General features: G+C 31.3%; 3 protein-coding genes across 6 annotated transcripts; all 3 read left to right on the top strand.

The window, feature by feature from the left end:
• The first annotated feature begins 40 nt into the window (after nucleotides 1–40).
• Nucleotides 41–9,746, top strand: LOC111714423 (uncharacterized). Of its 2 annotated transcripts, XM_023489526.1 has the most exons (16): nucleotides 41–106; nucleotides 1,596–1,688; nucleotides 2,111–2,227; nucleotides 2,522–2,662; nucleotides 3,007–3,196; nucleotides 4,139–4,228; nucleotides 4,340–4,423; nucleotides 4,496–4,592; nucleotides 4,993–5,089; nucleotides 6,472–6,571; nucleotides 7,210–7,286; nucleotides 7,904–7,972; nucleotides 8,416–8,619; nucleotides 8,883–8,982; nucleotides 9,475–9,563; nucleotides 9,636–9,746. In XM_023489526.1, the coding sequence occupies exons 2-16, from the start codon at nucleotides 1,657–1,659 to the stop codon at nucleotides 9,724–9,726; spliced, it is 1,578 nt and encodes a 525-aa protein (XP_023345294.1). In that variant the 5' UTR covers nucleotides 41–106; nucleotides 1,596–1,656; the 3' UTR covers nucleotides 9,727–9,746. The 2 variants fall into 2 exon arrangements, with proteins under 2 accessions (XP_023345294.1, XP_023345295.1); XM_023489527.1 differs by lacking the exon at nucleotides 8,883–8,982 and having other exon boundaries at nucleotides 9,636–9,721.
• Nucleotide 9,747: 1 nt separating this feature from the next.
• Nucleotides 9,748–15,488, top strand: LOC111714425 (protein cornichon homolog 4). Of its 3 annotated transcripts, XM_023489529.1 has the most exons (8): nucleotides 9,748–9,817; nucleotides 11,073–11,124; nucleotides 12,060–12,111; nucleotides 12,475–12,560; nucleotides 12,816–12,875; nucleotides 13,217–13,251; nucleotides 14,915–15,009; nucleotides 15,395–15,488. In XM_023489529.1, exons 1-8 carry the CDS (start codon nucleotides 9,754–9,756, stop codon nucleotides 15,407–15,409), a joined length of 459 nt encoding a protein of 152 aa, XP_023345297.1. In that variant the 5' UTR covers nucleotides 9,748–9,753; the 3' UTR covers nucleotides 15,410–15,488. The 3 variants fall into 3 exon arrangements, with proteins under 3 accessions (XP_023345297.1, XP_023345298.1, XP_023345299.1); XM_023489530.1 differs by lacking the exon at nucleotides 13,217–13,251; XM_023489531.1 differs by lacking the exon at nucleotides 9,748–9,817 and having other exon boundaries at nucleotides 12,062–12,111.
• Nucleotides 15,489–15,591: 103 nt separating this feature from the next.
• Nucleotides 15,592–25,124, top strand: LOC111714428 (uncharacterized). Its single transcript, XM_023489532.1, has 18 exons — nucleotides 15,592–15,757; nucleotides 15,826–15,938; nucleotides 17,008–17,147; nucleotides 17,742–17,833; nucleotides 18,126–18,201; nucleotides 18,625–18,730; nucleotides 18,935–19,060; nucleotides 19,536–19,584; nucleotides 19,713–19,831; nucleotides 20,337–20,445; nucleotides 20,592–20,683; nucleotides 21,452–21,543; nucleotides 22,054–22,121; nucleotides 22,420–22,504; nucleotides 23,180–23,261; nucleotides 23,676–23,822; nucleotides 24,516–24,696; nucleotides 25,010–25,124. The coding sequence occupies exons 1-18, from the start codon at nucleotides 15,705–15,707 to the stop codon at nucleotides 25,122–25,124; spliced, it is 1,845 nt and encodes a 614-aa protein (XP_023345300.1). The 5' UTR covers nucleotides 15,592–15,704.
• The last annotated feature ends 208 nt before the right edge of the window (nucleotides 25,125–25,332 follow it).

Below are 25,332 nucleotides of genomic sequence, written 5' to 3'. Positions count from 1 at the left end.
TCAAATTACACCAACTGTCTCTTTAAGTTTAATTGATTAGGATCTACTGTAGCTGATCTATCTGTTCCTGGTCAATATAGGATTATCCGACCTGGTAGTGCTCTGGGTAAACTTTGCTTTTTAATTTTACCCCCTCTTCTTCCTTCCCCCCCCTTCCCCCCCCCCCCCCCCACCCCAACCAATCACTGGAGTCACGTAAATATATTGACCGCTTTCTTTGGAAAGATCACTTAAATTTTAAAGCTTTATTCAAACCTCTTTCTGGTATCAATTCAAACTCATAGCAGAGTCCCTTTTTATTTTCTATTAATAAAAAAGCGTATATAAACCAAAAATGTAATTTTACTTCATATCTCTTCTAATTTTTAAAATATGACGCTTTACTATTGGACGAATTATGTAGTACGCACTGTAGTTATTTGACGCATTAAATTAATTACATTTTAATATTGTTCATCGACTGCTAGATCATGCGTGTGAATGTTGGTAAATTTGGTGTGAGCTGGGAACTTTAGAATGGGATACCTTGAATCCCGACTGCTCAATCCGAATATCCAATGTGGACACTGTTTATTTCTTGCTTAATCCACTCTTTTTAGATATAGTAAAGAAAAATCAAAAACCGGTATTTTCAAAATTAGAGAGTCCCTCCCGACTGTGTATATTAATCTATGAGAGAACTCTCATAAAATGGCGCGCAAAATTTCAAATTTTCCCACTCCTTAAACTCCACTCTGATTGGTTGAATTTATACACTTTCCAGGATAAAAACATAAGATTAGGTTTTTCTCGAGATAAAGAAAAAGATAGGTTCAAGCATTGATCTCGATAGCCACCATTCTAAAGTTTTCAGCTCTGATCTTTCATTTATTGTTATATTAAATCTATATATCTATCTATCCATCTATATATATATATATATATACTTAGCTTGTATGTTTTATCTGTCTGTCCGTTTGTATCCAATAAACGTCAAAACGGCTGAACCGATCGGACCTCACGTGACCCCAGGGAAGGATTTTAAAAAGGAAGCTCCAACCAAATTCGATTTCCATTAAATTTTGTAAATCGACGAATTTTTTTTTATAAAATCCGCAAACTTTTTTTTTGCTTTTGTTTTTAATGAATACATCGAGAAAATGTTAACAATTGAAATAGCCCAGTAATCTATAATATATAAATTTGTTTTGTCTGTCTGTTTGTTTGTATCCAATAAACGCCAAAACGGCTGCATTGATCGGGCCCAAATTTTGTGTGGTATCTCATATGAAGGCTTATGAACGAGCAGAATATCAAAATTTTGCCTCCAACAGAAATCGATTTTCATTAAATTTTGAAAATCTGTTAACTTTTGTTTGTTTTTTCTTTTTAATGAATACAAAGAAAATATGTTTACTATTGAAATAGAATATTGGCGCCTGAAAGCCTAGTTTAATAAAATAATTTACAATTACATAATATTATTAAATATTTAATTTTGTTATTTAGTCTAGGGAATCAATTGAATCTTGTAATTAGCAAAGTTACAAAATGATATCCCGAAAAGTTTTTGTTGAAAAGATTTTAATATTTTTAATTTTAAAAATTTATTTTAGAATTTGTTGAATCCCGGCTGTTGAAAGAAGGTTTAGTGAAAAGGATCGAAATAAAATAAAAATGGATCTTATCATACAAGCCTCCTACATCAGGAAAGTTGCAATACTTCGTTAATCATTTTTTGCAGGAGTTTCGCAAATTTTCTTAAAGGGAGTGTCTGGCAAGACATGGTTGTTGAGCCGAGGATTTTAAAGATTGAATTTGCGATCTTGCTGAACAAATATGCACCGTAAAAACTTCTGATAGGGCTCAAATGAATCCTAAAAATGTCTCTAGAATACTGCACTCTTAGCTCAACTACTATGTCTAGCCAGACACTCCCTTTAAAGGGAGAGTTGAATTATGGATGACTCATAACTATTTACATTATGTCAGTACAGTACAGTACAGTACAGTACAGTACAGTACAGTACAGTACAGTACAGTACAGTACAGTACAGTACAGTACAGTACAGTACTTTCTGCAGAAATATTATGAATGGTAAAGCAGAGGAAGTATAATTGAACTTGCTAGTGATGTATTGGTTGACCAGCTTGTTATGAACAGCAGAGGTCAACTGTATGCAGACACAGCTGTTCTCAGCTGTAACCAAATACAGACATTTACAGCTGTCAACATCTCTCCACCTAGGTATAAAAAAAAAATATTTTTCCTGTACTCGCATATTTACACAGCAATTTATTGAAAAACTGACACGAAGATATTTACTAAATACTATGATTATCGTTCTTAAATATTTTTTTACACTGAGATTTTGATTCGTGCTTGAGATTTTATTATTTTAACTTTTAATTTTTTTTTAAATATATATTTTTTTTCTGCAATCACATATTTCCTGCAACTTGTGTTATTAAAAATTCTAACACTAAGAAGATAATAATTTAGGATTGACGTCAACGATCTAATATAATAATATGTATTTAGCTCACCGAGATCTGGATCCCCTGCTCCCCGAGGAGATGGGTCACCCATCCTGTTTCCAGCCGAACCATCTACTGCTCAACCTATTCTCCTGAGTGAGGATACGCAGATACAGAATCTAGTTATGGATCCTGAACACGCAAGGTCTGTGTCGAAAGTTTTCCTTTAGACTATACAGAGCTCCCTAGAGTCTCACTTGATCCCTAAATCCATTGTGGGCACTAACAATGTGAGGATCAATGCTTTATGTTTTCATTTCAGTTATGCCTCCCCTTATAAAAGTTTCTTAAATCCCTAACATACCATGATCAACATACCGAAAAAAGATTAACAAAATATCGAGATCAATGATCTCGATATACACAATACAAGAGTTCCCAGCCCAGATATTATTATTAGATATTATTATTATTATTTGAATTTTACAACATTATTTTCTTAAAAATCTTTGATTTAAAAGGCGACTGATTTATAGAATTTTTGTTCAGTGCTCTTTTTGATCTTATATCAAAAAGTGATATCTATCGGAGGAAGTTTTGTCGGTTTTGGACCCGACGAGGGATACGGAATATTTCTCCCCTGGCTAAGAGAGATGATCCTAATATGATATTAAAAATAAAACTGCACTTACCTGCTGTAAGAACTGTTGATTATTTTGGATGCCACATATCTAACAAGGAAGATAAACTATTAATTGACTAGATCTCATTTTTTTACTCGTCTTAATATTTTTATTAAAGGGAGTGTTCGCGTGAAAGGGGATTTAGGCTTAATGCGATAAAAAAAGCGCTTTTGATCGCTACTAATCTTACTTCTATCTGTTGCGTCTATAAGGAGTAATTGTTAAAGACGTCTCATACCGAATAACTTAACGGCCATACAAATTGAGAAAATTGCAACATACGACCTAGACCGTAAAAATCAATTTAATTTCAAACAAATCATTTAAATATTACAACAAATAGTCATCGATTATCTTTCGCCACATTTGTATATAGTTTATATTTTATAAATTTTATTTTTTTAGAAAACGTTTTCAACGGATTTCTAAAATTGTGAGTGGTGTGCGGCATTCTTAGATAGTTGCGCAAGCGATAAGAGAAACAAACAAATTAATTAAAAAATATTATAAAATATAAACTATATAGTGGCGATCAAAAGCGCTTTTTTATCGCATGAAGCCTATACCCCCTTTCATTTTTCGCGAACACTCCCTTTAAAGGAACTCGAGTTCCTGTCACAAACATAAATTTTCTAATCTCTACATCTTTTCAAACTGATGATGTAAACCTTAAGTACTTCAAACTTAGACTGATCCAACAGAGATCATAGTTTGAAATATGAAAGTTTCTTGACATAGGGATGCTAAGATGTTTAGATTTAACAATCGATTAACAATTTGTTGCAAGAACTCAGCTCCTTTTTCAGAATTTCATAGAAACTTTGAAAAACATTTTATTTTGCAATATTATTAATGGATTAAAAAATTTCCGCTTTCATTTTTTTCTTGTTCTGAAAATAAAAATTCTGCCATAAACTTCTTAAAAATTATTCTTTTTATCGACGAAAAATCTGTTTTGCTTAAACAACAAACGAAAGTTAAAATAGCGCCCTCTGTAGTTGCTCTGGGAGTTTATTGAACTTGAGGATGCTCTTCACTGGCTCTCTACACTAGGTGGTGCTTTCTCTAACCTAGGAGAACATAGACAGGTCAGTACAGTACAGTACAGTACAGTACAGTACAGTACAGTACAGTACAGTACAGTACAGTACAGTACAGTACAGATGTAACACTTGTTTTCTACAATTTAGATTTTTCAGGAGTTCGCAGTCAGAGCAGGAGAGAATGCCATGAAACAATTAGCTGTTGCCATGAAATTTGGCGATAAAACTGTTATTGCTAAGGTATTTAGGTATTTAAGGTATTTAAGGTATTTAAGGTATCTTTTAATCTGAATTAAGAATTTTGTATTTTAGTGTTGGCTATTTGTTGCCATGTCCAGTATGCAGCAAGGAAAGTATTCTACCTCAGCAACTATCATAAAAAGAGTTTTCAAACAAACTAAAGCAAAAGGTATTTATCTATCACAATTTTTGTAATTGTTCTTTAGAATCTGGCAATGAAATTGTCATAACTTGGTAGTTATATTCTTCATTTCATATACTTATTCTTGAATTCAACGACTGAAGACATTTTTTTTAATTTTTTAAGTAAACCTTTAATATTAAAAACGCTACAAACGCTTTAGAATTGGGGGGAAATATTCCCACAACCTCTGCTTTGGGAGGGTTTTTTAATATTTTCTCATAAAAAACTTAATTTTGTTTTTGTTATTTTTCATAAAAAATAAATAACTTTCTCTTACTTGAAACGATTTCTATGTAAATTACTTCTGACATAATAATTTAACTGTCATCTAACTTTTACAACTTTTATTTGAAATACAGAAGTAAACCCTCCATTGATATTGAAGGAATGCGGGAATTGGCGGGAACTGCAAAGATTGTAACAATTTGCCGCGGCATTTGGGCTAGGCTGGTCTACGAGGCAAACAAAGATCAAAGCTCCAGGTAAAGGAATTGGTTTTTACATGATAATTTGAAGACGACGCAAGTATGATATGAACTTCTAAATTCATGATACATTTTTAGTTGTTACATTACAACTGCTTCGAAAGAATTAAGGGCGCATACAGAAATAAATCAGGGGGGGGGATATGCGGGAGGTTTAGGGGGAGACACTGCTCCCCCATATATACGCCTGGGAAAGATTTTTTTTATTTATAAAAGGGCCTGTTCACTGTTTTTAGGGCTATTTTACCTATTTTCCATCTAAGAACACATGAACAAGAGATTCTTCGTAGTTTTCTCTAACTTTTCGTGTTTTGTGGGATACCCTGTAGAGTGTAGACTGTAGAATCGTTAAAGGGAATGTTCGCGAAAAATGAAAGGGGGTAGGCTTATTCGAAAAATATTTAATGGTTATCGCTACTAATTTTACTTATATCTGTTGCGTTTATAAGGAGAAAATTGTTAAAAACGAGGTATACTGAAGAACGCAGCGTCCAAACAACTTCAGAAAGTTGCAATATTCTACTCGGATCGTTAAAAAAATCAATTTAATTCCAAACAAAGCATTCAGATATTACAACCTATTATCATTGATTTTTTTCGACGCATTCCTGTATAGTTAATATTTCATAATAATTTTTTTATGATCTTAGAGTTACTTTGGAAACATTCATTTCTGTTTCAAGGATTTTTGATAATGAAGACGACATATTCACATTTTCCAGGAACTTTCGATAATCCAGCACAATCCTTGAAAACAAGTTGTAAACTTGTATTGTGTAATATTAATTTTTTTTAAATCTAAAATATAATGAAATATCAACTATATACGAATGCGTCAGAAAAAATCGATGATTATTAGTTGTTACATCTGAATGATGTTTGGAATTAAATAAATTTTTGTACTATCCAAGTTGAGTATTGCAACTTTCTGAATTTGTATGGACGCTACTTTCTTTGGTATGAGTCGTTTTTAGCAATTTTCTCCTCATAGACGAAACAAACATAAGTAAGATTAGGTAGCAATCACTAAAGAATATTTTTCAAAGTAGTAAGCATAAACCCCCTTGCATTTTTTGCTAACTCTCCCTTTAAATTGACTTATAGTCTTATAACAGTCTTACAAAATTGTTTAAAGCGATCTTCAATTGAAAAAAGTGTATTAACAATTCACGACAGTGTATCAAAGTATCAACAATCGATGGTGTTGTTGATGTAGCATCAACATTAACAACAGATAATTGAGATTGTCTTAATTTTTTCACGAGTTATACACGATTGTTCCATCTTTAGGTATAGAATTTGTAAATCTTAAATATCAAACTAGAATTATTAAAAAGAGTGAAAAATCTTCGATTCCTAACTATTGGATTATTTTGAAGTGTCCCTATGTGTGAAGAACTAGAAGTTGAGTTCAAGTTCCAGGTTTCTTCAGAATATACCAATATCATGCTGGAGAAGATAGGAGCTCAACAGATTAAGGTAGCTTTGGTTTATATTAGGCAGGGTTAAATATTTAAAGAATTGAATAAGAAAACTGTTTCTAAAATGATTCTTTGTCATCTACATTTCAGATTTGATTTGATAAAATAAAAGATTATTTAACACTGAATTTTATGTTCAAAGAACGTCCTCTTGGAAAATCATTTAGATTATAAATTATCTTTTTTGCGAATTTCTGAGAAATAGAAGAAAAAAATCTGAAGGGGGTATTTTAGTCCTCCAGGTTTACTGATATTTATATTTTAGACCTCCAGGTTTATTAATGTCTATATTTTAGACCTCCAAGTTTACTGCTGTTAATATTTTAGACCTCCAGGTTTACTGATGTTTATATTTTAGACCTTTAGGTTTACTGATGTCTATATTTTAGACCTTCAGGCTTGCTGATGTAGAACTTTAGACCTTCAGGCTTACTGATGTCTATATTTTAGACCTCCAGGTTTACTGATGTCTATATTTTAGACCTTCTGGTTTACTGGTGTCTATATTTTAGACCTTCTGGTTTACTGGTGTCTATATTTTAGACCTTCAGGTTTACTGATGTTTGTATTTTAGACCTTCAGGTTTACTGATGTCTATATTTTAGACCTCCAGGTTTACTGATGTCTATATTTTAGACCTCCAGGTTTACTGATGTGTATATTGATAGACAAGGGTTGCAGCTCCTAAAGAAAGATCATTGGTTACGTTTCAGGTTAGATTAAAAACAAATAAAAAAGATGGATAAAAATAATATCAGTTAAAAAATTATCTGAAAACGTATCCACCCTCAAAGTAAGAGTTTTGAACGTCGAATTTGCGCTCAAACTCAGGATTTACAGATCTTTAAAAAGTTTAATATGTCTCAAATTAATCCGAAAGAAGTTTTCCACAACACTGCATACTCAGTTCGACTACCTTACATAGCCGGTCAATCCCTTTAATCTCAAATATTTGTTTGTACAATTAACGTATTATGACTAAAGCCAGACAAAAAACGTTATTTTTAAGTTTAAACTGTTGAATTTCAAAAGTGAAAAATTGTTCTTTGTCTGGCATTAATGTCGGATGTCTGACATAATGATCAAATTTATAATTTATTGTCTTTCTGACATGTAGTTTTTAAACATGGAAAATTGTTAATGATCGCATTGGATTGCAACTACGGACAATCGTTACGAATCGTAAACCTTTCATTTCAAGATTGTTTATTTGGTTGTAGGACGTCCCTAAAAATTGATTTGATTTGATTTGATTTGATTTGATTTGATTTGATTTGATTTGATTTGATTTGATTTGATTTGATTTGATTTGATCTGATTTGATTTGCAGGGATGGCAAGGTTGAACTAAAGTGTCCTGTAAAGAATATTCATCACTTGAACTCTAATTCAACTTACAGGTTAGCAGGAATATTATGCAACTGCCTTGTTCTTACCTTCAGAGCAGTGCTTAGGAGCCGGATCCAAGTAGCAAAATATCAACCAAAACATCAAAAAAAAAACTGATTGCTCAAAAACATTATTCTTAATTTTAATATCAGCCAAATCATTGAATGGTTTATCAAGTTTCTTCTTTAAACAAAAGAAAAAATTTAAAAGTTTATTTTTTAAAAGAATTTACCCAAATAAAAGCAGAAATATCGGATCCTTTTTTTTAATCTGGCTCATTGTCATTGTCCGTTGTAATTAGATTTTTAAATATTTTAATGATTTGATATGATATATGATATGATATGTCATGTCATGTCATGTCATGTCATGTCATATATCATATATCATATATCATATATCATATCAAATCATTAAAATATTTAAAAATGACATGACATGATTGCTTCCCTAGAGAGTTGAAAGATGTTCGAAGTATAAATGAAGAACTTGGTATCAAACTTCCCAACCTATCTCCAGCAGATTTAGAAGATCTTAAACCTGGAGATGTACTTGGTAAGAAAGCAAAGAATGATAACCTTGAAAATACTCCTGATGCTACTTCTGAAGATAAATCGGATAATGACTGGATGATTTTGCTCACACTAACAACAACCAGGTGATACGTTGATGAGTTTGAAAATAAGTAATATATATTCATTTTGTTCAATTAACCGAATATTTAAAGATTTATAGATTTTGTTTGTTGGGTTTATCATACACTAAGCTCGCCAACAAATAATCAGATAATCTTAAAAAGATGGAAGTTTTAAATTTTGAAATTTGTATTCCAGCTTTCACGCATGACGCAAGTATTATATGCAATGAATATATTTGCATTAAAAAAACTTCAGTTGGAAAACAGAATATTCATAATTTTAGAGAGTTGTGGAGAATTGATGATATTAATATCTGTATTGACAAACTTGATGATGGATTTATTCTTGGAGAAATGGAAATATTAGTACACAATCCGTCCCAGGTTAGTTCAAATCAAAATTTACATATTTGGCATTTTTGTTACTGTACTTTTTTATATATAAAAAGAAAAATTTCATGGACTCATGACCTCAATCTGTCGAAATATATAACAATAAAATGATTCAATGAAAATCCACCGAAAATCCTGTAATTTGCAGTTTAAGTATCAATTAAAGGTAAAATTATTTTAAGAAGAAGGAACGTGAAGTAAACTAATTTCTGGAGGATCATCAAATTAGTTTGTGACACGGGTTCCAAATTCACCCTTAAAGGGATTGTAAGCGTGAGTTTAAGTTACCTTCCATGTAAAGACGGACGTCCTCGATTCACAATGGTACCCTTTAAACTGATCGTCAAGGATAAAGAAATCAGTGTTAATATCTGTTAATTGTTGAGTAAGAACATTCTTTGTTTAGTGCGGTTTTTAAAAATTTCGAAAATGCTGTCACTTTTTGAATTTGATAGAAATTTGTGTCAGAGTTTATGTGTTAAGGTTCCTTTGGCCACTGCTAGGCTGGATGAACTTGCTGTAGAATTAAGACTGCAAAAGCTGGAAGAGGGTAAAATTGAACATTGCTTAAGGTATGAAAAAAAAGCTTAACAAAATTAGTAAGTTTTAAAATCGCATTTTGATTTATTCGTTTTTGTTTTCAGGACTCAGAATCCAGATGCCCTTGTGTTCTTGCGTCGCCTGAGAAACCCTGGAAACCAGTTTTTTTTAGAAATAAATAAAAATAAGATTTAAAAGATTATTTGCATTTTCAGATATAAAATGGATTCTGAATATTTCTACATGATTTGTATCCTGGTTTCCAGTTTGCTGTTATTCCTTACAGGAACAAAAATATTTACCACTTTTTTTGGATTTGACCCCCCCCCCTCATCACACATTGAAATAAAAATGGGATTTGAATAAGTTCTTAGCCCCAAGTTCGATTATTAATTTGATAAAAAAAAATCAACCTTGGTGTTTTTTTTCACATTTTAGTTTTTTTTAGTTCATACATTAAGTCCTCTAACTAAGCACAAAAAAATTGTGAATCTGAAATTAAAGTTAAAAATTATTTTTTTGTAATTATACTCTAGGGACAAAAAAATCTGAGAAAAAAGTAGTACATTTTTTTAACACTCTTAGTTTTGTTTAGGCATTTTTTTCAAAAATCTTTTCCAAGGGAAGTTCGTTGTTACTTCAAGCGACCTCTTATTTAATGAAGCGAATGCTCGATATACAACGGTAACCTTGGAACTTTTTATTATTTTCTAGCTTGAAAAGTTATGTTTTTTGACAAATTCCTCAACATTGCTTTTGAAGCAGAAATCCTCAGTCACATATATAGAGCACAATTGAAAATAATCAACTTTCTAAGAGAAGATGATTTATATCTCTAGCCATCTTGATCTGGCAAAGCTTTTAAGGGTATTGTTGTGAATCGAACCTGGCACACTATTTATTAGGAGTTACTTGAACTTAAGTTTATACTCCCTTTTCTTTTAATCCACTTAAAGCAGAATATTGCAGTGTATTTCTTTTTTAATATACGGGGCACTTTTTTAGAGATAGACAACTTTAAATATAATCACATATTCATTAGCGGATTATTGTACAGGGTGTCTCAATAAACATGGGAACTAAATGACGACTTCTATATCGTCTTCGTTCCTTAAGCGGATTATTGTACAGTGTCCCAATAAACATGGGAATTTAATGACGACCTCTATATCGCCTTTGTTCCTTGTGGGATTTTTTCGTTATCATAATTTTGTAGTATCACAGTTAAAACATTTAACACCTCGGGATTTCCAAAATGGTTTTTATACCATCAAAATTAACGAAGATATTAGGAAATTTGTCCAGATTCCAGTTTATTGAAAATCAACAAAACTGTTCAAATGTTTAATTTTAAGATACAAAGAAGACAGACCACATTTTGGAAAGCTCATTAGACTTTCAATCTTAATATCATTTATCAATTTTTGGAAATACACGACGATATTCAAGTCGTCTCTCAATTGCCATGTTTATTGGGACACTTTATTATAGATAGAGAAAATACAACTGAAGTTTAAAAATAATATTTTTGTTTTTATAAGTTTATTTAATGATAACGCTGGGAGATCTTGAATCTGATTATATTAACAGCAGGAATTCATCATTTTCATAATTTCTCACAAAATCGATGATTGTCATGAACCTTTGATGGCTCGACCTTAAGGACAATTCTGACATGCAAAGTCGGAGGGGGAGGGGGCTATGGAGGCTAAGCCACCCCCCCTCACCCCTGGGCCAGTGAAATCTATGTATTTCATGGGGTTTTCAGGCCCCAATGGGTGCTGATTCCCCCTCCCTGGAAAAAAAAAGAAAAATGGAAGCCCCCCTCTGGACAAATCATGATAACGCCCATGAATCCTGAACTTTATATTAGCAAAGAATGTATAATGTTTGTTCGACGTAGCCCTTAAAACATCCGATTCGGATCATTTTTAATTTTTTAAATGTATAACATACAGGCAATTAATGTTTCAAACTTTTGTTGTGAATCTCAGGAACAAGCATTGATCTAATACAGAGCTACGTATTATTTTAGTTCTTTTCGATACTCTGTGATGGTCATATTTAAATTTTAAATGAAAAATCAAGCAGTTGCCCTCAGAGGCGTATTTAGGGGACTATGGGGGCTAAGCCCCCCCCCCCTGGACTAGTGAAATCTTTTGATTTTAGGGGGTTTTCAGGCCACTGGAAAGAAAAATTTTTTTAGCCCCCCCGGACAAATTCCTATATACGCCCCTGATTACCCTCAATTTCAAAAGTGCATATAGTCCCCACAGATCAGGTAGTATAGAGATTCATCACTGACACGGACCATCCCTGCCTATCTAGCCTAAAAGAGATTTACTGAACAGTCAGCTGGATGAAGTTTTATATTTCCAGCTAATCAATCAATCCATCGAGGTGTATTGTGTTGTTGTATGTTTTCTACAGTGTGTCGTCACTGACAAAGTGTTTCGTTCCAAAGAAAAAATATTTGATACAGATCAAAAGTTTCTATGCTAAAAATAAACTATGAATTTGAACACTAGAGATTGTGCGGCAAAAATGAATTTTTGGACTCTTCCAAGAATAGGACTGCAGGTTAATAATTAATTATTTCAAGTTTTTCATTCATTTTTATCAAACATTTTTTTGTGGTAACTTGAATATTGTTAAACTGTGATCAAATATGCAATCGAAATATTAAATAGACTAGGCTTATAAAAATTTCAGCATTTAACTGATGCACTTGAAGTTTTTAATCACTCTCAAACTTTAGTATTTTTCTATTATAATTGGCGCCTTTAAAAAAATACTTTTTAGACGTTTATTTTATGCAAACAAACAGACTGACAGACGAGCAAAGTACATATAAATTTTCAAGAAAAAAACTTTTTTTAAATGGTGATTATATATATATATATATATAAATCCAGTAGGACAAATACAAAAAGTTTAATTTAGATTTTGCACAGTGTGGTCCTTCTCTGTTCTGGAGAGTGGAAAATATTAATTATTTCTCTTCCCTTCTCCTCCTGGCTTGTTTATAGGTAAACAGATCCTAGATCATTTACTAGGTTTAATATATATGTTTGGATAGATAGATATTTGCAAATTTTCTTCAGTGTTTCTCAGGCATAAATCCACAGGTTACTTTTAAAGGAAAGCCATAATTGTAAAAGTATTTCGCATATTATCGTATTCAATAGGGGGAGGGAGTAGATTCATTCCCCCGTAAAAAACTTTTTTTTGGGACACACCCTGTAATTATTTATAATAGTTTTATTATCATTATATATTTGCAGGAAGTTGAAGCAAGCTCCAGGACATTCAGGCCTATATGATCCAACAGAGATCCACAACAGGTCTTGTTTAATCAGTCATTTTTCGGAAAATTATATGGTTTTAAATGATTCAAAAATGAAGAACTTTTATTACTTATAAATTATTTGTGTCGCGCAAATTTTGTCAATCTGAGGCCGAATTTAAAGATTTTGAGCCGCGGCTTAAATATGGTTGTTTCCACTTAAAATCTTATTAAATGTTTCAAGATTTTAAGCCGGCGCTCAATTGAACCCGGTTTTTGAGAGTTGGCTCAAATTAATTAAATCCTGACTCTAAAATCTTAATTTGAAGTATTGACCGTTATCATCATTATTATTATAATAGACAACAATTATTTTATTTTAAAATTTACTTCTTTTAGGGATAAGCTGAGATTTAACTTGGCAGAATGTCTAGGTATATAGTTTAGGGATAATTTGAGATTTAACTTGGCAGAATGTCTAGGAATAGTTTAGGTATAAGCTGAGATTTAACTTGGCAGAATGTCTAGGTATAGTTTAGGGATAATTTTAGATTTAACTTGGCAGAATGTCTAAGAATAGTTTAGGGATAATTTGAGATTTAACTTGGCAGAATGTCTAGGTATAGTTTAGGGATAATTTGAGATTTAACTTGGCAGAATGTCTAGGTATAGTTTAGGGATAATTTGAGATTTAACTTGGCAGAATGTCTAGGTATAGTTTGATAATTTGAGATTTAACTTGGCAGAATGTCTAGGTATAGTTTAGGGATGATTTGAGATTTAACTTGGCAGAATGTCTAGGTATAGTTCAACAAATTAATGGAATTATCGACGTGATTTAAAAAAGACCTTCGATTTAATGATTTTAATGCTCGATTCACAACAGTACTCTTAAAATCTTTTATTGAGTAGCAAAAAGGAAGTTATTTCATTTTTTTAAACACCTACCTACTGACGAAATTTAAGGTTTTTTCAGATCATTTTCCCCCTATTTTATCATATTTTTGCCCACTTTGTTAATAGTTATCACATTTTCTAGATTCATGGATTTAGTTTTCATCGAAATTAAAAAATCTTTTGCACACAGACCTCAATTGGATACTTTTTAAAAAACAACAAAAAAAGTTGTGAAAAATTATTTCCGCCCTCCCTCTTTTTCCATGATTTTTAAAACTTATTCACCAAAAAGTGTGATTCAAATACCAGTTAAGGGTTTTAAACACCTACCTTCAAAGTCTAGAATCTCATTACTTACATCTGATGTTAGTAATGAGATTCTTGACTAACAGCTTGTCTTTGAATCAGACTTTTTGGTAAAAAAGCTTTAAAAAATATGGAGAAAGGGGGAAAAATTTGTTCACCTTTTTTATTTTGTTCTACAATACTATCCAATTGAGGCCTGTTTGAAAAACATTTTTTAATTAAATTAATTCATGAATGCAGAAACTCTGAAAATATTTACAACGTAGAAATATTTTAAAATAGGGGAAAATGGGATATGAAAAACCTTAAACTTCGTTCTGATATTAGTAATTATATTCTTGACTAACAAGCCGGTGTTTAAAACGCCTAGCTGATATTTGAATCAGACTTTTTAATGAAAAAAAAAGCTTTTAAAAAACATAGAAAAAATGAGTAAAAGGGGGAGGAAATATTTGTTTACTGATTATTTTTTACTTTACTTAAAAAGAGCACAAATAATGCCCATATCCAAAATTTCATTCAGATTCCTCAAAAAAAGAAGACAGGAGTCAGAAATGTATTCAAATTGGTTAAACCTACCGAGCTCCTTTCATTACTAGAGAAAGGGAAATAAAAATGAGACTGTTGTACGACTTTTCCTCAGATAGAATGAAGCTCTGAAGGGATTTTTTAACATTTCAAAATACAAATGACCAAACTTTTTTAATCTAAAATCTTAACTCAACCTTGATAGCCCAAACATGTGTTTTAGAGCTTAAATGTTCAAAACTGTTATGTATCTTATGCTAACTGCGTTGAACTTTTCGGATTTTTCGTAACCTTGAACCAGGAAGATCATCAAAAACTAAAGTTTGCAAAAATTGTGAGAAATTGCAAACATTTTTTAATTTTTAGGTTTTATGGGATATCATCTGGCAAGTTTTTTCCTGTACATGTATATGATTGTGAGTACGCTGACCGGAAACCCAGATAACCCAACTGTAACCAAGGAAAACATTTTTAAAATGATTTTTAATGTATTTTGAATATTTAAAAACATTTTTATGTTAAAGTTAAATTTTTAATTTCTTTCTTTTTCTTTTTTTTTATCTACAAGTTCTGGAAGTTATTTTAATTTGATTTTTCTGGCGCCAAGATATCAAATTAAGTATTAATCAGAAATATGTGTCAAAATGCATTTTTTCCTTGTATATAAGAGTTTAGAATGCGTAGATCTAAAAGAGAAGAACAGATGTATGATCAGATAAAAAAGATACAACGGTCGGAGAAAAAATTCACTGCTCTGTTAAAATTTTGTTAAAAAAATTTAAATTGAAGATAAATTGTTAAAAAATTCAGCTAAAAATCATTTTTTAAAAATTGTTTGTTAATTAGGAAGTACCTTGGTAGATCGGTGACCTGATTTTTGTGAAAATTTATAGTTTTTTTTTTGTAAAAAGTTCTTTTTTAAGAAATTTGAACCGAAAAATAGCAGTATTTTTTAACTGTTGATAAACTGGAGTCTAAATGGGTAATCATGAAAATATTTTTTTATTTTTAAAATTTTAATCAAAGAAAGTTATTTAATTCTGGAAATCTTATTTCTCCTGTCATTCTTTTTTGGACTCCTTACGTTCTTGTTTCATTTTTTATTCCACACTTGTTTATTGACTTTTCTGTGATTGTCTAAGATAAAATATTTCAGATGAATGTTTCAAGATTAAAATGGAATGTTTTCCTGTATAAGAATCAGAAAAGGTTTTTTTTAAACTCTTAATTCAAAACTTTTATCATCAAAATATAGATTTAAATTGTTTCTTTTTCAGTTTTGTTCATGAAGATGTGAGAAACCTGCGATATTTGATTCCAGGATTGAATCCTGTTGAGATGAACTATATTTCCAGCCAAACTCATCTTTTAGCAAACATTAAACTGTCAGGTACTAACCAGATCTTTTATTCAATGTATTTACTTAAAAATAGGTTAATACAGTGTTACAGTGGGACCTATAAAACTATGGAAATTGAAGACAATTATTAGACTAAATTTATTAATTTAAATACTGCATTGAACATGAAACACGGTAATAGTGCACTCTAATTAAAAAGTTTATTTTAAAGCAATTGGTAAAACTATTGGATAACATAACATCAAATACACACAAGACGTCAACAATTTTATTGAACTTACAGTAACAAATGACTTTAAAGCTTTTGGGTCCCAATAATGATATGACTGAGGTTGGATTTTTTATGGGCTAATCAATAACATCTATACTCGATATTTAGAGCGTTACGCTAATGATTTTAATTTCGATTAAATCCTGAATTAAATTAAGCTTAATCTTTTTTCCCTATTTCTCATTGGCAGATTTTTGTGGCTTTTGATTGGCCGATGCATTTTTGTAGGCGAATCTTGTTAAAAGTGAGTGACCGGCAATGTATGGTAGTTGAACTGAGATTGCAGTATCATTAAGAATTATTTTAGGATTTATTTGAGACCTATCAGACTGTTTTAGGGTGCACATTTGTTCAGCAAGAGCGCCCATTCAATATTTAAAATCCTCATTAATTGTCTATTTTGGAGGGATGATTTTAAGAATCCGTTTTATCGAAATTATTCAAAAACTACGAAGAAAAATGTAACAGAATTTCTATAGTTAGTTAAGTAGTAATTAATAGTTATAATAAGATGTTTAGGAACATATTTCTCATAAGAAATTTGTCATGAAATAAATGTTAGATAAAATTGTTTCCTTCTAGAGAATCGTTTTGACCATTGAGACATTACGGAAACCAATAACTGAATAAGAATACTTATTTTACTTAATTTTTATTTTCTCAACCTGTTCCTAAGCAACTAATTAGTTATTTGTAGAATTTTTTGCTACGTTTTCTTTAATAATTTAAATAAAACCGATTCTCAAAATTATCCCTCTAAAATGAACAATCTATGAGGATTTTGAAGATTGCATTTGCGCTCTTATATATATGTATATGAAAATTAAGGGACCCAGGAGAAGAGAATAAGATGCCAAAATATTTTGCTCTCTGAAGAGTTCCCCGGTCCTAAAAACCAGTTCTCCCACATCAATTGTGATATAAAAGCTGAACGTCTTCAACGGATACTAAATGAAAACAACTTAAAGGAACTAACGCATGGAAAAGTAATATTCTGTAAACACCATAAAAAGTGTATTTAAAGGAACAGTCTGCTGAATTTTGTGTGATTTTTCGTTTTTTGAGTGGCATTTACGTTCACACTGGTACCCTTTGATTTTTGGTAAATTATTTGAAATCGTGGTTTTTTTTTGCAGAGGCAAAGAAGGAAATAGTTTAAATTCAACATTATTCAAGATATATTTTATAAGACGATATCTTTCCCGTTGTTACTCGAATAAAGGATTAAAGGGTAGTATTGTGAATTGAACATGCCACTCTATAAATGGAGGGTCACTTTAAACTACAGTAGTGACGTTCCGTTAAAATACGAACATATCATCAACCTTCTTTATTTTGGGGATTTAAAGTAATGTAGTCTTTATTATGTCGGAAACTTAAGCTTTACAAAAAATTGAAGAGTAAAAAACTTTTTGTAGATTTTTCATATGGCTCTTAAAAGGTAGATATATCTCAGTTATTTCTCATTCTATTGTTCTTTCCCATCTTTGCATTTTACTATCTTTTCGATCCTGCTGAAATATCTGAATTTTATGTAAAGTTTCCAATGCATCGATTAAAAGGACAAGAATGTTCGGTTTGCAAGTTACAAACTCCTGGATACTCTCATGGACTCTACTAAGAACAGTTATGCATTCCAATGTGTGGCAAGAAGGTAAAATGTTTATCAGTACTGAGGCCGAATTTAAAGAATTTGAGCCGCGGTTTAAATTTGGATGGTTCCACTTAAAATTGTATCAAATGTTTCAAGATTTATGCCGGCGCTTTCTTTTAACCGGAATTTGGCGGATTTAAGCCGCGGCTCAAATTCTTGAAATTCGACCTCTGGGCTTTGAAAATAATTGGGTTGATAGTTTTGGTTAAGAGAATCAACGCATTTTTGCCAAAACTTCAGGTGTTATTGTCTATTTCTTAATTAAACGAAATTTTTATTATTTTTAAACAAGGATTGAGTTTATATTGGAAAAGAATATGGATGCCGTCTCTGCAGTTGAGATTTTACAAACTAAAGTAAAAAATAAGGTAAAACTTTTCTCTGATTTATTATCTTATTTATTATCTTACACAAGAACATTTTTGCGAATGTTATGTCTTGAATCTTTTGCCAAATTATTAATCAAGTATTCAATTTAACAACTTTATGCATGGAAGAAAACATAATTCAGCCTTCTGAGGCCGAATTTAAAGAATTTGAGCCACGGTTTAAACTTGAGACGCGACTCTAATTGGGTTGGTTCCACTTAAAATTTTATTTAATGTTTCAAGATTTAGGCCGGCGTTCAATTTAAACCGGTTTTTGGGCGGATTTGAGACATGGCTCAAATTTATTAAATTCGGACTCGGATTGATGAAAGTCTTATGTCGTCATTGTAGTCTCCTCCTATGTGGGTAACCCTGTATTTGACATCCTTCTGTGTTGTTAAATTCTTTTAAATATATTTTTAGGTGATAAAGGGTTTTATTTCTGAAATGCAGGATGAGAAGATGGTGAATATGCAAAGAGAAATTTTAAATTATGAACAGCTAATCAGAGATCAACCTTTCAGCTCAGGGAATTCGAGCTTAAAGAAACTCAAATTTTTCAAAAACGGAAATATTTTTATCTTATTAGAGCCATTTTTTCCTTAAATGAACATGTTAAATTTCTTAACCTAACCTTGATATTGTTCTTTTTTATGATTATGATTTATTTAATTTTATATTTTTATTCTAATATTTTAAAGAATAATGAAGTTTGAATTGCTTGAAATTTTAGAAGATTTTGAATTTCAAGTTCCACCGGGTGGTAAATCCAATGCTATGATATCTGACCCATTCTTTCTCTTAAGCAGACTCAATATATTAAGAAACGTGTACATATTCAGAAATATTATGCAAATAGGTAAATATTATATAGAGTACTTCTTTATGTTTGGATGTCTGATCAGTGATCATAAATAAGAAACCCCCGGAGGACCAATTTGCCTCAAATTTTGATTGGGGAACTCGTTGAAAACACTTGAATATTAGTTTATTTGGGTTAAAAGTTTCAAGTTGGATTCCCAAGCTTGTTAAAATGTAAAAATGGAATCTTCTATAGTTTTTGAAGCTCTAAAGATATAAATGAATATTATAAAGTGCGTGCTTTTGATCTTTTTTATTCTTAATTATATATCTGACGTAGTGGGATTAAGAAAGAATGTTGGTTATTTTTTTGTAAAATTTTGTAATGTGTAACGTTACCTTTGAAAAAAAATTTAAGTTAAAATTAAAGATTTAAAATCCTTAGAAAACTTCACAATTTAAAGGAAAATTGAAGATGCACATTCCACAGTTAAAAGGTCACTTCAATATTTAAAAAAGATTTAAAATTTTAGATTTTACTGAATTGAAGAGTTCGTTTCTGAAGGGTTTCTCAGGAAATAGGTAAAAATGTTGTTTTTAGCTCTAAATAAAAAATCTGGAGCAAACATTTGTTATTGATAAAAGAATCAGTTGGTTTTTTCCCTATTCTATTAAAAAAATATCAACCGATGAAACCAGATTTTTTGAAGGAATGGAAATATTCTACCTCTACTTAATCCTCTGGAGCTTCTTATTCATCTAAACCTTGTAGATTCAACGCTATTCCAGAATACTGGACTAGAGCACAGATCTCAATTGATAAAAGCAGGTTAATCTACATTATACAAATTTCCCAATGAAAAAATGATGGCCCGTTTATTTTTTTTCTATTTTAATTCATACAATGAAGCTCGTTAAACGATAGGCTAGGAAGACGACTTTTATGCAATTTTATGTGAAACCAATATCATGATAAAGCAAAATGATTCACTGCAGTTACATGGGTGTACAATGCACACCTCACGTTTCTGGGGATTCATGTTTAATGGACTTTTAGAAATCATAATTTGAGCTTCTCTTTGAACATCTTCCTTGAATCTTTATAATGATATTTTCCACGTGTTTTGTTTGTTCTTAACTTTTCATAATGAAAACAAAATTTCTTTTACTGACGCAATTTGTAATTAACAGAAATTTTGAGTTAACCACAGCAAAACACCTATCAAAATCTTTTGTATTCCTTTTCGTGTTAGTAATCCACTATGTTTGATTATTGAATAAATTATGTTTTTACAAAACTTAAATTCTAAATAATCTAAAAAGTTAATGTTTAGGATTTAAGAATGTTTTGACAACACAAGCTCCTTTTCTCGATGAATCTTTATCAATTCATCAGTTTTACGAGTTTTTGATCAGTGTAGGGTTCTCAAGCAATCATTCTAGGCAACAACTTCTATTGAATTAAATTTTGTATCTTCAAAAGTCTGATTGATATGATTTTATCAATGTCAAATTTTCCTTTGTTGATTTTCATACAAAACATCCGACCCTAGATAATTTGAATTGTTTTATCAATAGAACTGGTTTAGTGAGCTGTTGTACAGTGGTGACCCCAACCTGATCAGATTACTGAGAAAGCTGGTTACTCAAATAAATGATGAGCTAGGAGGAGACTTTCAAGGGACAAATGACCATTTGTACTTTTTATCGCTAAGCGCTTTGGATTCATATATCAAGTTTGTTTAAAACAAAACTTCTAATTTTTTCTATCAAAGTTTTAGACTTTTATTATTCGTTTTATGAATGTGCAGATAATTGCTGAACTTAATCCATTTAAGGCCCCATTTCTACGAACATTTGATTCTTACAGTGATGACCAAGAAACTGTAGAAAAGGATGACGACAGTACAGCAATTATTCTTACGTTTGATGTGGTTACAAATATAAAGCAAATAGTGACACTAGTAACTTATTAAGAGAATTGAGCCTTTTTACACCGAGCAAATGTGGTTCTTCTGTGCAGTCATAAATTGACTCTAAAAGTTGTATTCCTATTCCAGATCTTTCTGGTTATCACTGTAGATAGTCCAGATCTGGATTCAAATCCATCTTTTTTCCCAGTAACGGGTTTAAAATCATAATGGATTCGATCTAATGCACTACGTATAAATTTTGGTACAGTGATAACCATAAAACTCTGGAATAGGAAGATGACTTTTAGACTCAAGTTATAACTTTAAATATTTAAATAAACATGAAACACAGCAATTTTGCAGTGTAAACAGACCAATTTCACTGAATGACTCAAAAGGTTATTAATAAAACTATTTGCTTTTGTTATAACATCAACTACACTAAATCATTGCTTTAATGTCGGTTTCCTAATCCATAGTTTTCTGGTTAGCACTTTAAAATTTTTGTTTGAAAAAAAATGAATTTTGATTGTTAGTGGGAAGTGAAGAGTACAGCAGGAGAGTGAGTGAGTTAACCCAGAATCAGACAGCGCTTCTGCAAACTGACCCACATATAAATATACTGAAGGTTAGAACTTCAATTGGTCAGACAACGCTTAACAACCTGACCCACATACAAATATACTGAAGGTTAGAACTTTAATTGCTTAAAATATTTTTTGATTTGTTCTCATGGACCGATATCGTAGGTTTTTCCTTGTTTGTCACATAAAGGATGAATACGACGATAGGATATTTTTAACTGCAGTGACTTAATGTAAAAATTTTAATTTTGTTTGAGCTGAATTTACTTGTTTGGGGAAGAATTTCTCCGGCCTAGCTGAAATACTTTAATTGCCATGGAGATTAACAAATAAATAAGTTCAACTAGACTAAGTAGACTTTTTAAGTGACTTCTCGCTTTTTATTAATTTTGATCTCTGTTTCATATTTAATCCAACGTTTTTAATGTTGTACATAATTTAAAAAAATTGAATTAAATTATTTTATTTTATTTCTTTAATCCTAAATTTTAGCTTTTTTACGAAAACAGAAAAATAACCTTCTTAATATTTATTTAAAGAGAAGTTTATTTTAGAAAATGGTAAACTGGAAATTGCCTGATCCAGAGTCGACAACTGACCGGCTGGTAAATATTAAACACAGGTGTCATTTTATTTTTTAGGTACCGCCCTTGTCACAGATCATGTGATCAAAGATGGATCATTGACGCGGAACGCCTTGCATATCTAGCAATTGAAAGAGATTTACTAACCAGTCAGCTGCATGTAGCTGTATATTTCGATTTAATCAATTTATTATTGAAATATTAATGGTTTCTCAACGTTTTTATTTTTCGTTTCAGACTTTTTCTTCATTAAAAAAGTTCAATTTGTTATAAGATTTTTTTTGACCAATATCGCTGGTTACTCCTGATTGGCCAATAAAAACAATATTATTTTAGTTCATCCGAGCTAAAGGAAATATATGACAGACTGAAGGATGAACCTCAACTAGGTTTCAGGATCAACCAGGCTAACAGCTTCTATGTGAGTTATTGAATTGATCGCAAGTTGTTGAAAATGCAATTTGTAAATAACATAAATTAACATTTGAATATTGATTAGAATTATCTATTTTTTAGAGTAAATAAAATATTTTTCAAACTCGCAGTAAATAACAGTTTTATAAATTGCATTTTAAAGTTAATTGGGCTGAAAGGGACTGTTAACGCAATTTGAAAAGTTGCGTATCCAATGAACAATGGTACCAATTACACATTATCTGATTAAAATATTGTCAATTTTTACAGGGTACTATTGTGAATCTTGCAATAAAGTTGGCATTATTTTTAACTACGAAACGATTCACACAATTGATAAACTAGAAAGTCAGTAATTCGGTAAATTATCATTTAGTATATGTACTGAACCATTCCATAACTTAAAGGGACTGTAAGCGTAATTTCAAGTGCCCCTTTGAAAATGCCGGTGTGCGCTGCCGCTGTGTACAGGTACAGTCTCAACTCAATACAGTGCAGGGCCAACCGGCATTTTCAGTTGACCGTACAAGCTGCCGCGGGTTCAGGTAAGTTTACACATATCTTTGTACAAGACGAACATTCAAAGGTTTCAAGGGTTCCATTGTTAATCAAACATTGCCGTCATTGAATTGAGGTTTACTTGCAATTCCTTTACAGTAATTTTAATTGAATATATGATTAGGGCTCCCAGCCTTTGGAATCGTATATTACAAACCTTGGGACTCTTCTTAAAGCAGGGTTCTCATTAAAGCAGATTAAAGCAGGTAATCATCATATTATATAATTTACTTAAATATGCATAAAATCTGCCTTATTTACTAACAGAAGAAACCTTCAAATAGAGATTTATTATGATAACCATTTCCCAGCGAACCTACATCAGTAACATTGTAACTCCTACTACATACATTTAGGTATCTTTAGACTAATTCAGAAAATAGAAATAAAAATTTTAAAAAGCTTTTAAAATTCTTAACATGACGCAAAATTTGTAGTTATATAATGCTGTTTTTTTTGGTGACAAAGCTACAGCTTGCCATCGACATTTTAGCCACTGTCATATGAGACTTAGAGTACTTTGAAATATCGAAGACGATTTATAAGTCGTCTCTCTGTTAATATGTTTGATGAATGTCTAGACATCTAATTGTCAACCTGATATTGATATATTGATACAGGAGTTGAAATATTGGTTCTGGACCCTGTGAAGGTTACCAAGGGCATAAAGGAAGTGGATGAGGAAGGATGGAAACAGCTGAATTTTAAAAATAAAAAATCTTGGAAGAAAGATAAACTTGCTCTACCCTTAGTTGCTTATTATTTAGGTAATAATTGTTCATTGTAAATCTAGAACTTAAAGGGACACTGTCGACATAGGTTTACGTAAACCTTCTACATTAATAACAGTTCATTTAAACCTTTGAGCAAAAAAATGCTGCAGGATGAAGGATGAAAATATAATTGTTTCTCAAATATAGATTTAAAACTTATTGCTGTGAATGCCTCGTCACTTTATTATCCGAGTCTCTTAAAGTTACCTCTAATTTACCTTTAAGTCAAATAATAGATATGTTGGCTAACATGTTGAGAACTTGATGAAATAACTTATTTTTTTAAGTGAGAATAAGCAGAAAACAGTTAAAAAAATTTCAGGAATTTGTAATTTGCAACTTAAGGTTTATGTAAAAAAAAGTTCGCTTAAAGGACACAAAGATTCATTCATTCCTAAGTTTTCTGGTTCTCACTGTTACTATGTTCTCAAGTATCTGAACTTTGCAGACGAATTGTTGAACTATGTCTTGTGGTTCATTAAGTCCTACATGCGGCCTGACCTTATAGGTCGTATTTACCAGTAAACGATCCTAACAAGCCCCCTACCCTGAGGCCCACATCTATTTATCTAATGGGGGAGCTGATGGATCGGGTTACTCGTTCTTTCTCAGTCTGCTTATAGGATAAAATGAGGTCCTTTGTTATAATTAAAAAGTCTGAATTATTTACAATGTTTTCGTATTTAGAGAAGAAAGATGGATTTCCTGTTCGTTTAGCAAGACCATCAAATAAAAACAGCTTCTATGCCTCACCTACTAATGGACATGCATCAGTTCAAACAGCTGGTCTTGAAGGCAACTTAAACCTTACTCAAGACAGGATTCAATATCAAAGCTCTAGAGGATTTAGAACATCTCATCAAGACAGGTTTTTCTTATTATTTTCGCGGATTTTTAATATAGGGAGATCCATTAAACTGTTGAATAGTAAGACGACATTTAGGCTCAAGTTATGACTTTAAATAATCCAATTAACAAGAATCACAGCAATTATGCAATGTACAATTTACTTACAGTGTATTTACCTAGACCCATTTTACTTAATAAGTTGGTCTTTAAGTCACTGGAAAACCTATTCACTTTTTAGTCGCATAAAATACTCATAAGAACGCTTAAATACAGTTAAATGGGACTCATGGTATCGAAACGCAAAACCAAATCTTATTCTATTCATGTTTCAGGTTTATTGTTCATATTCAGAATCCGTTAAACATTCTCAAGATTCATCTCAAGTTTATGGAGATAAGACAGCACTGGGATCCCCACAGTTATAACTATGCTGTGTTAGCAAAATAAACCCAACTAGGCTTTTAGAGCACTTCCCGCCCATCTTCGTTTTCAATTGTGAACATTTTCCCTTTGTAAAACAAGAACAAATTCAAAAGTTCGCGGATTTAAAAAAAAAATATGGATTTTTAAATTTAATGAAAATATAATTTTCTTGGAGGCAAATTTTTGAAATTTTAATCATCTGTAAACCTTCTTTGGTGATAAGTGAAGTCCC

The sequence above is a fragment of the Eurytemora carolleeae genome, unplaced genomic scaffold, assembly GCF_000591075.1.
Source record: "Eurytemora carolleeae unplaced genomic scaffold, Eaff_2.0 scaffold1574, whole genome shotgun sequence".
NCBI classification, from domain to species: Eukaryota; Metazoa; Arthropoda; class Copepoda; order Calanoida; family Temoridae; genus Eurytemora; species Eurytemora carolleeae.
The sequence above is the reverse complement of the archived record's forward strand: the minus strand, read 5'-3'. Positions and strand labels throughout refer to the sequence as shown.

Excerpts from the sequence above, each read along its gene's own strand:
- LOC111714423 (XM_023489526.1), top strand. The coding sequence starts at position 1,657 with ATGGATCTTATCATACAAGCCTCCTACATCAG. Across the intron at positions 1,689-2,110 it reads ATACAAGCCTCCTACATCAG|TGATGTATTGGTTGACCAGC; the intron begins GAAAGTTGCAAT and ends TGAACTTGCTAG. Across the intron at positions 8,620-8,882 it reads CTCACACTAACAACAACCAG|AGAGTTGTGGAGAATTGATG; the intron begins GTGATACGTTGA and ends TCATAATTTTAG.
- LOC111714425 (XM_023489529.1), top strand. The coding sequence starts at position 9,754 with ATGGATTCTGAATATTTCTACATGATTTGTATCCTGGTTTCCAGTTTG. Across the intron at positions 12,112-12,474 it reads TTCCAAGAATAGGACTGCAG|ATTTTGCACAGTGTGGTCCT; the intron begins GTTAATAATTAA and ends AGTTTAATTTAG. Across the intron at positions 13,252-14,914 it reads TAACTTGGCAGAATGTCTAG|GTTTTATGGGATATCATCTG; the intron begins GTATATAGTTTA and ends TTTAATTTTTAG.
- LOC111714428 (XM_023489532.1), top strand. The coding sequence starts at position 15,705 with ATGAATGTTTCAAGATTAAAATGGAATGTTTTCCTGTATAAGAATCAG. Across the intron at positions 18,202-18,624 it reads AAACTAAAGTAAAAAATAAG|GTGATAAAGGGTTTTATTTC; the intron begins GTAAAACTTTTC and ends ATATATTTTTAG. Across the intron at positions 23,823-24,515 it reads CTTAGTTGCTTATTATTTAG|AGAAGAAAGATGGATTTCCT; the intron begins GTAATAATTGTT and ends TTTCGTATTTAG.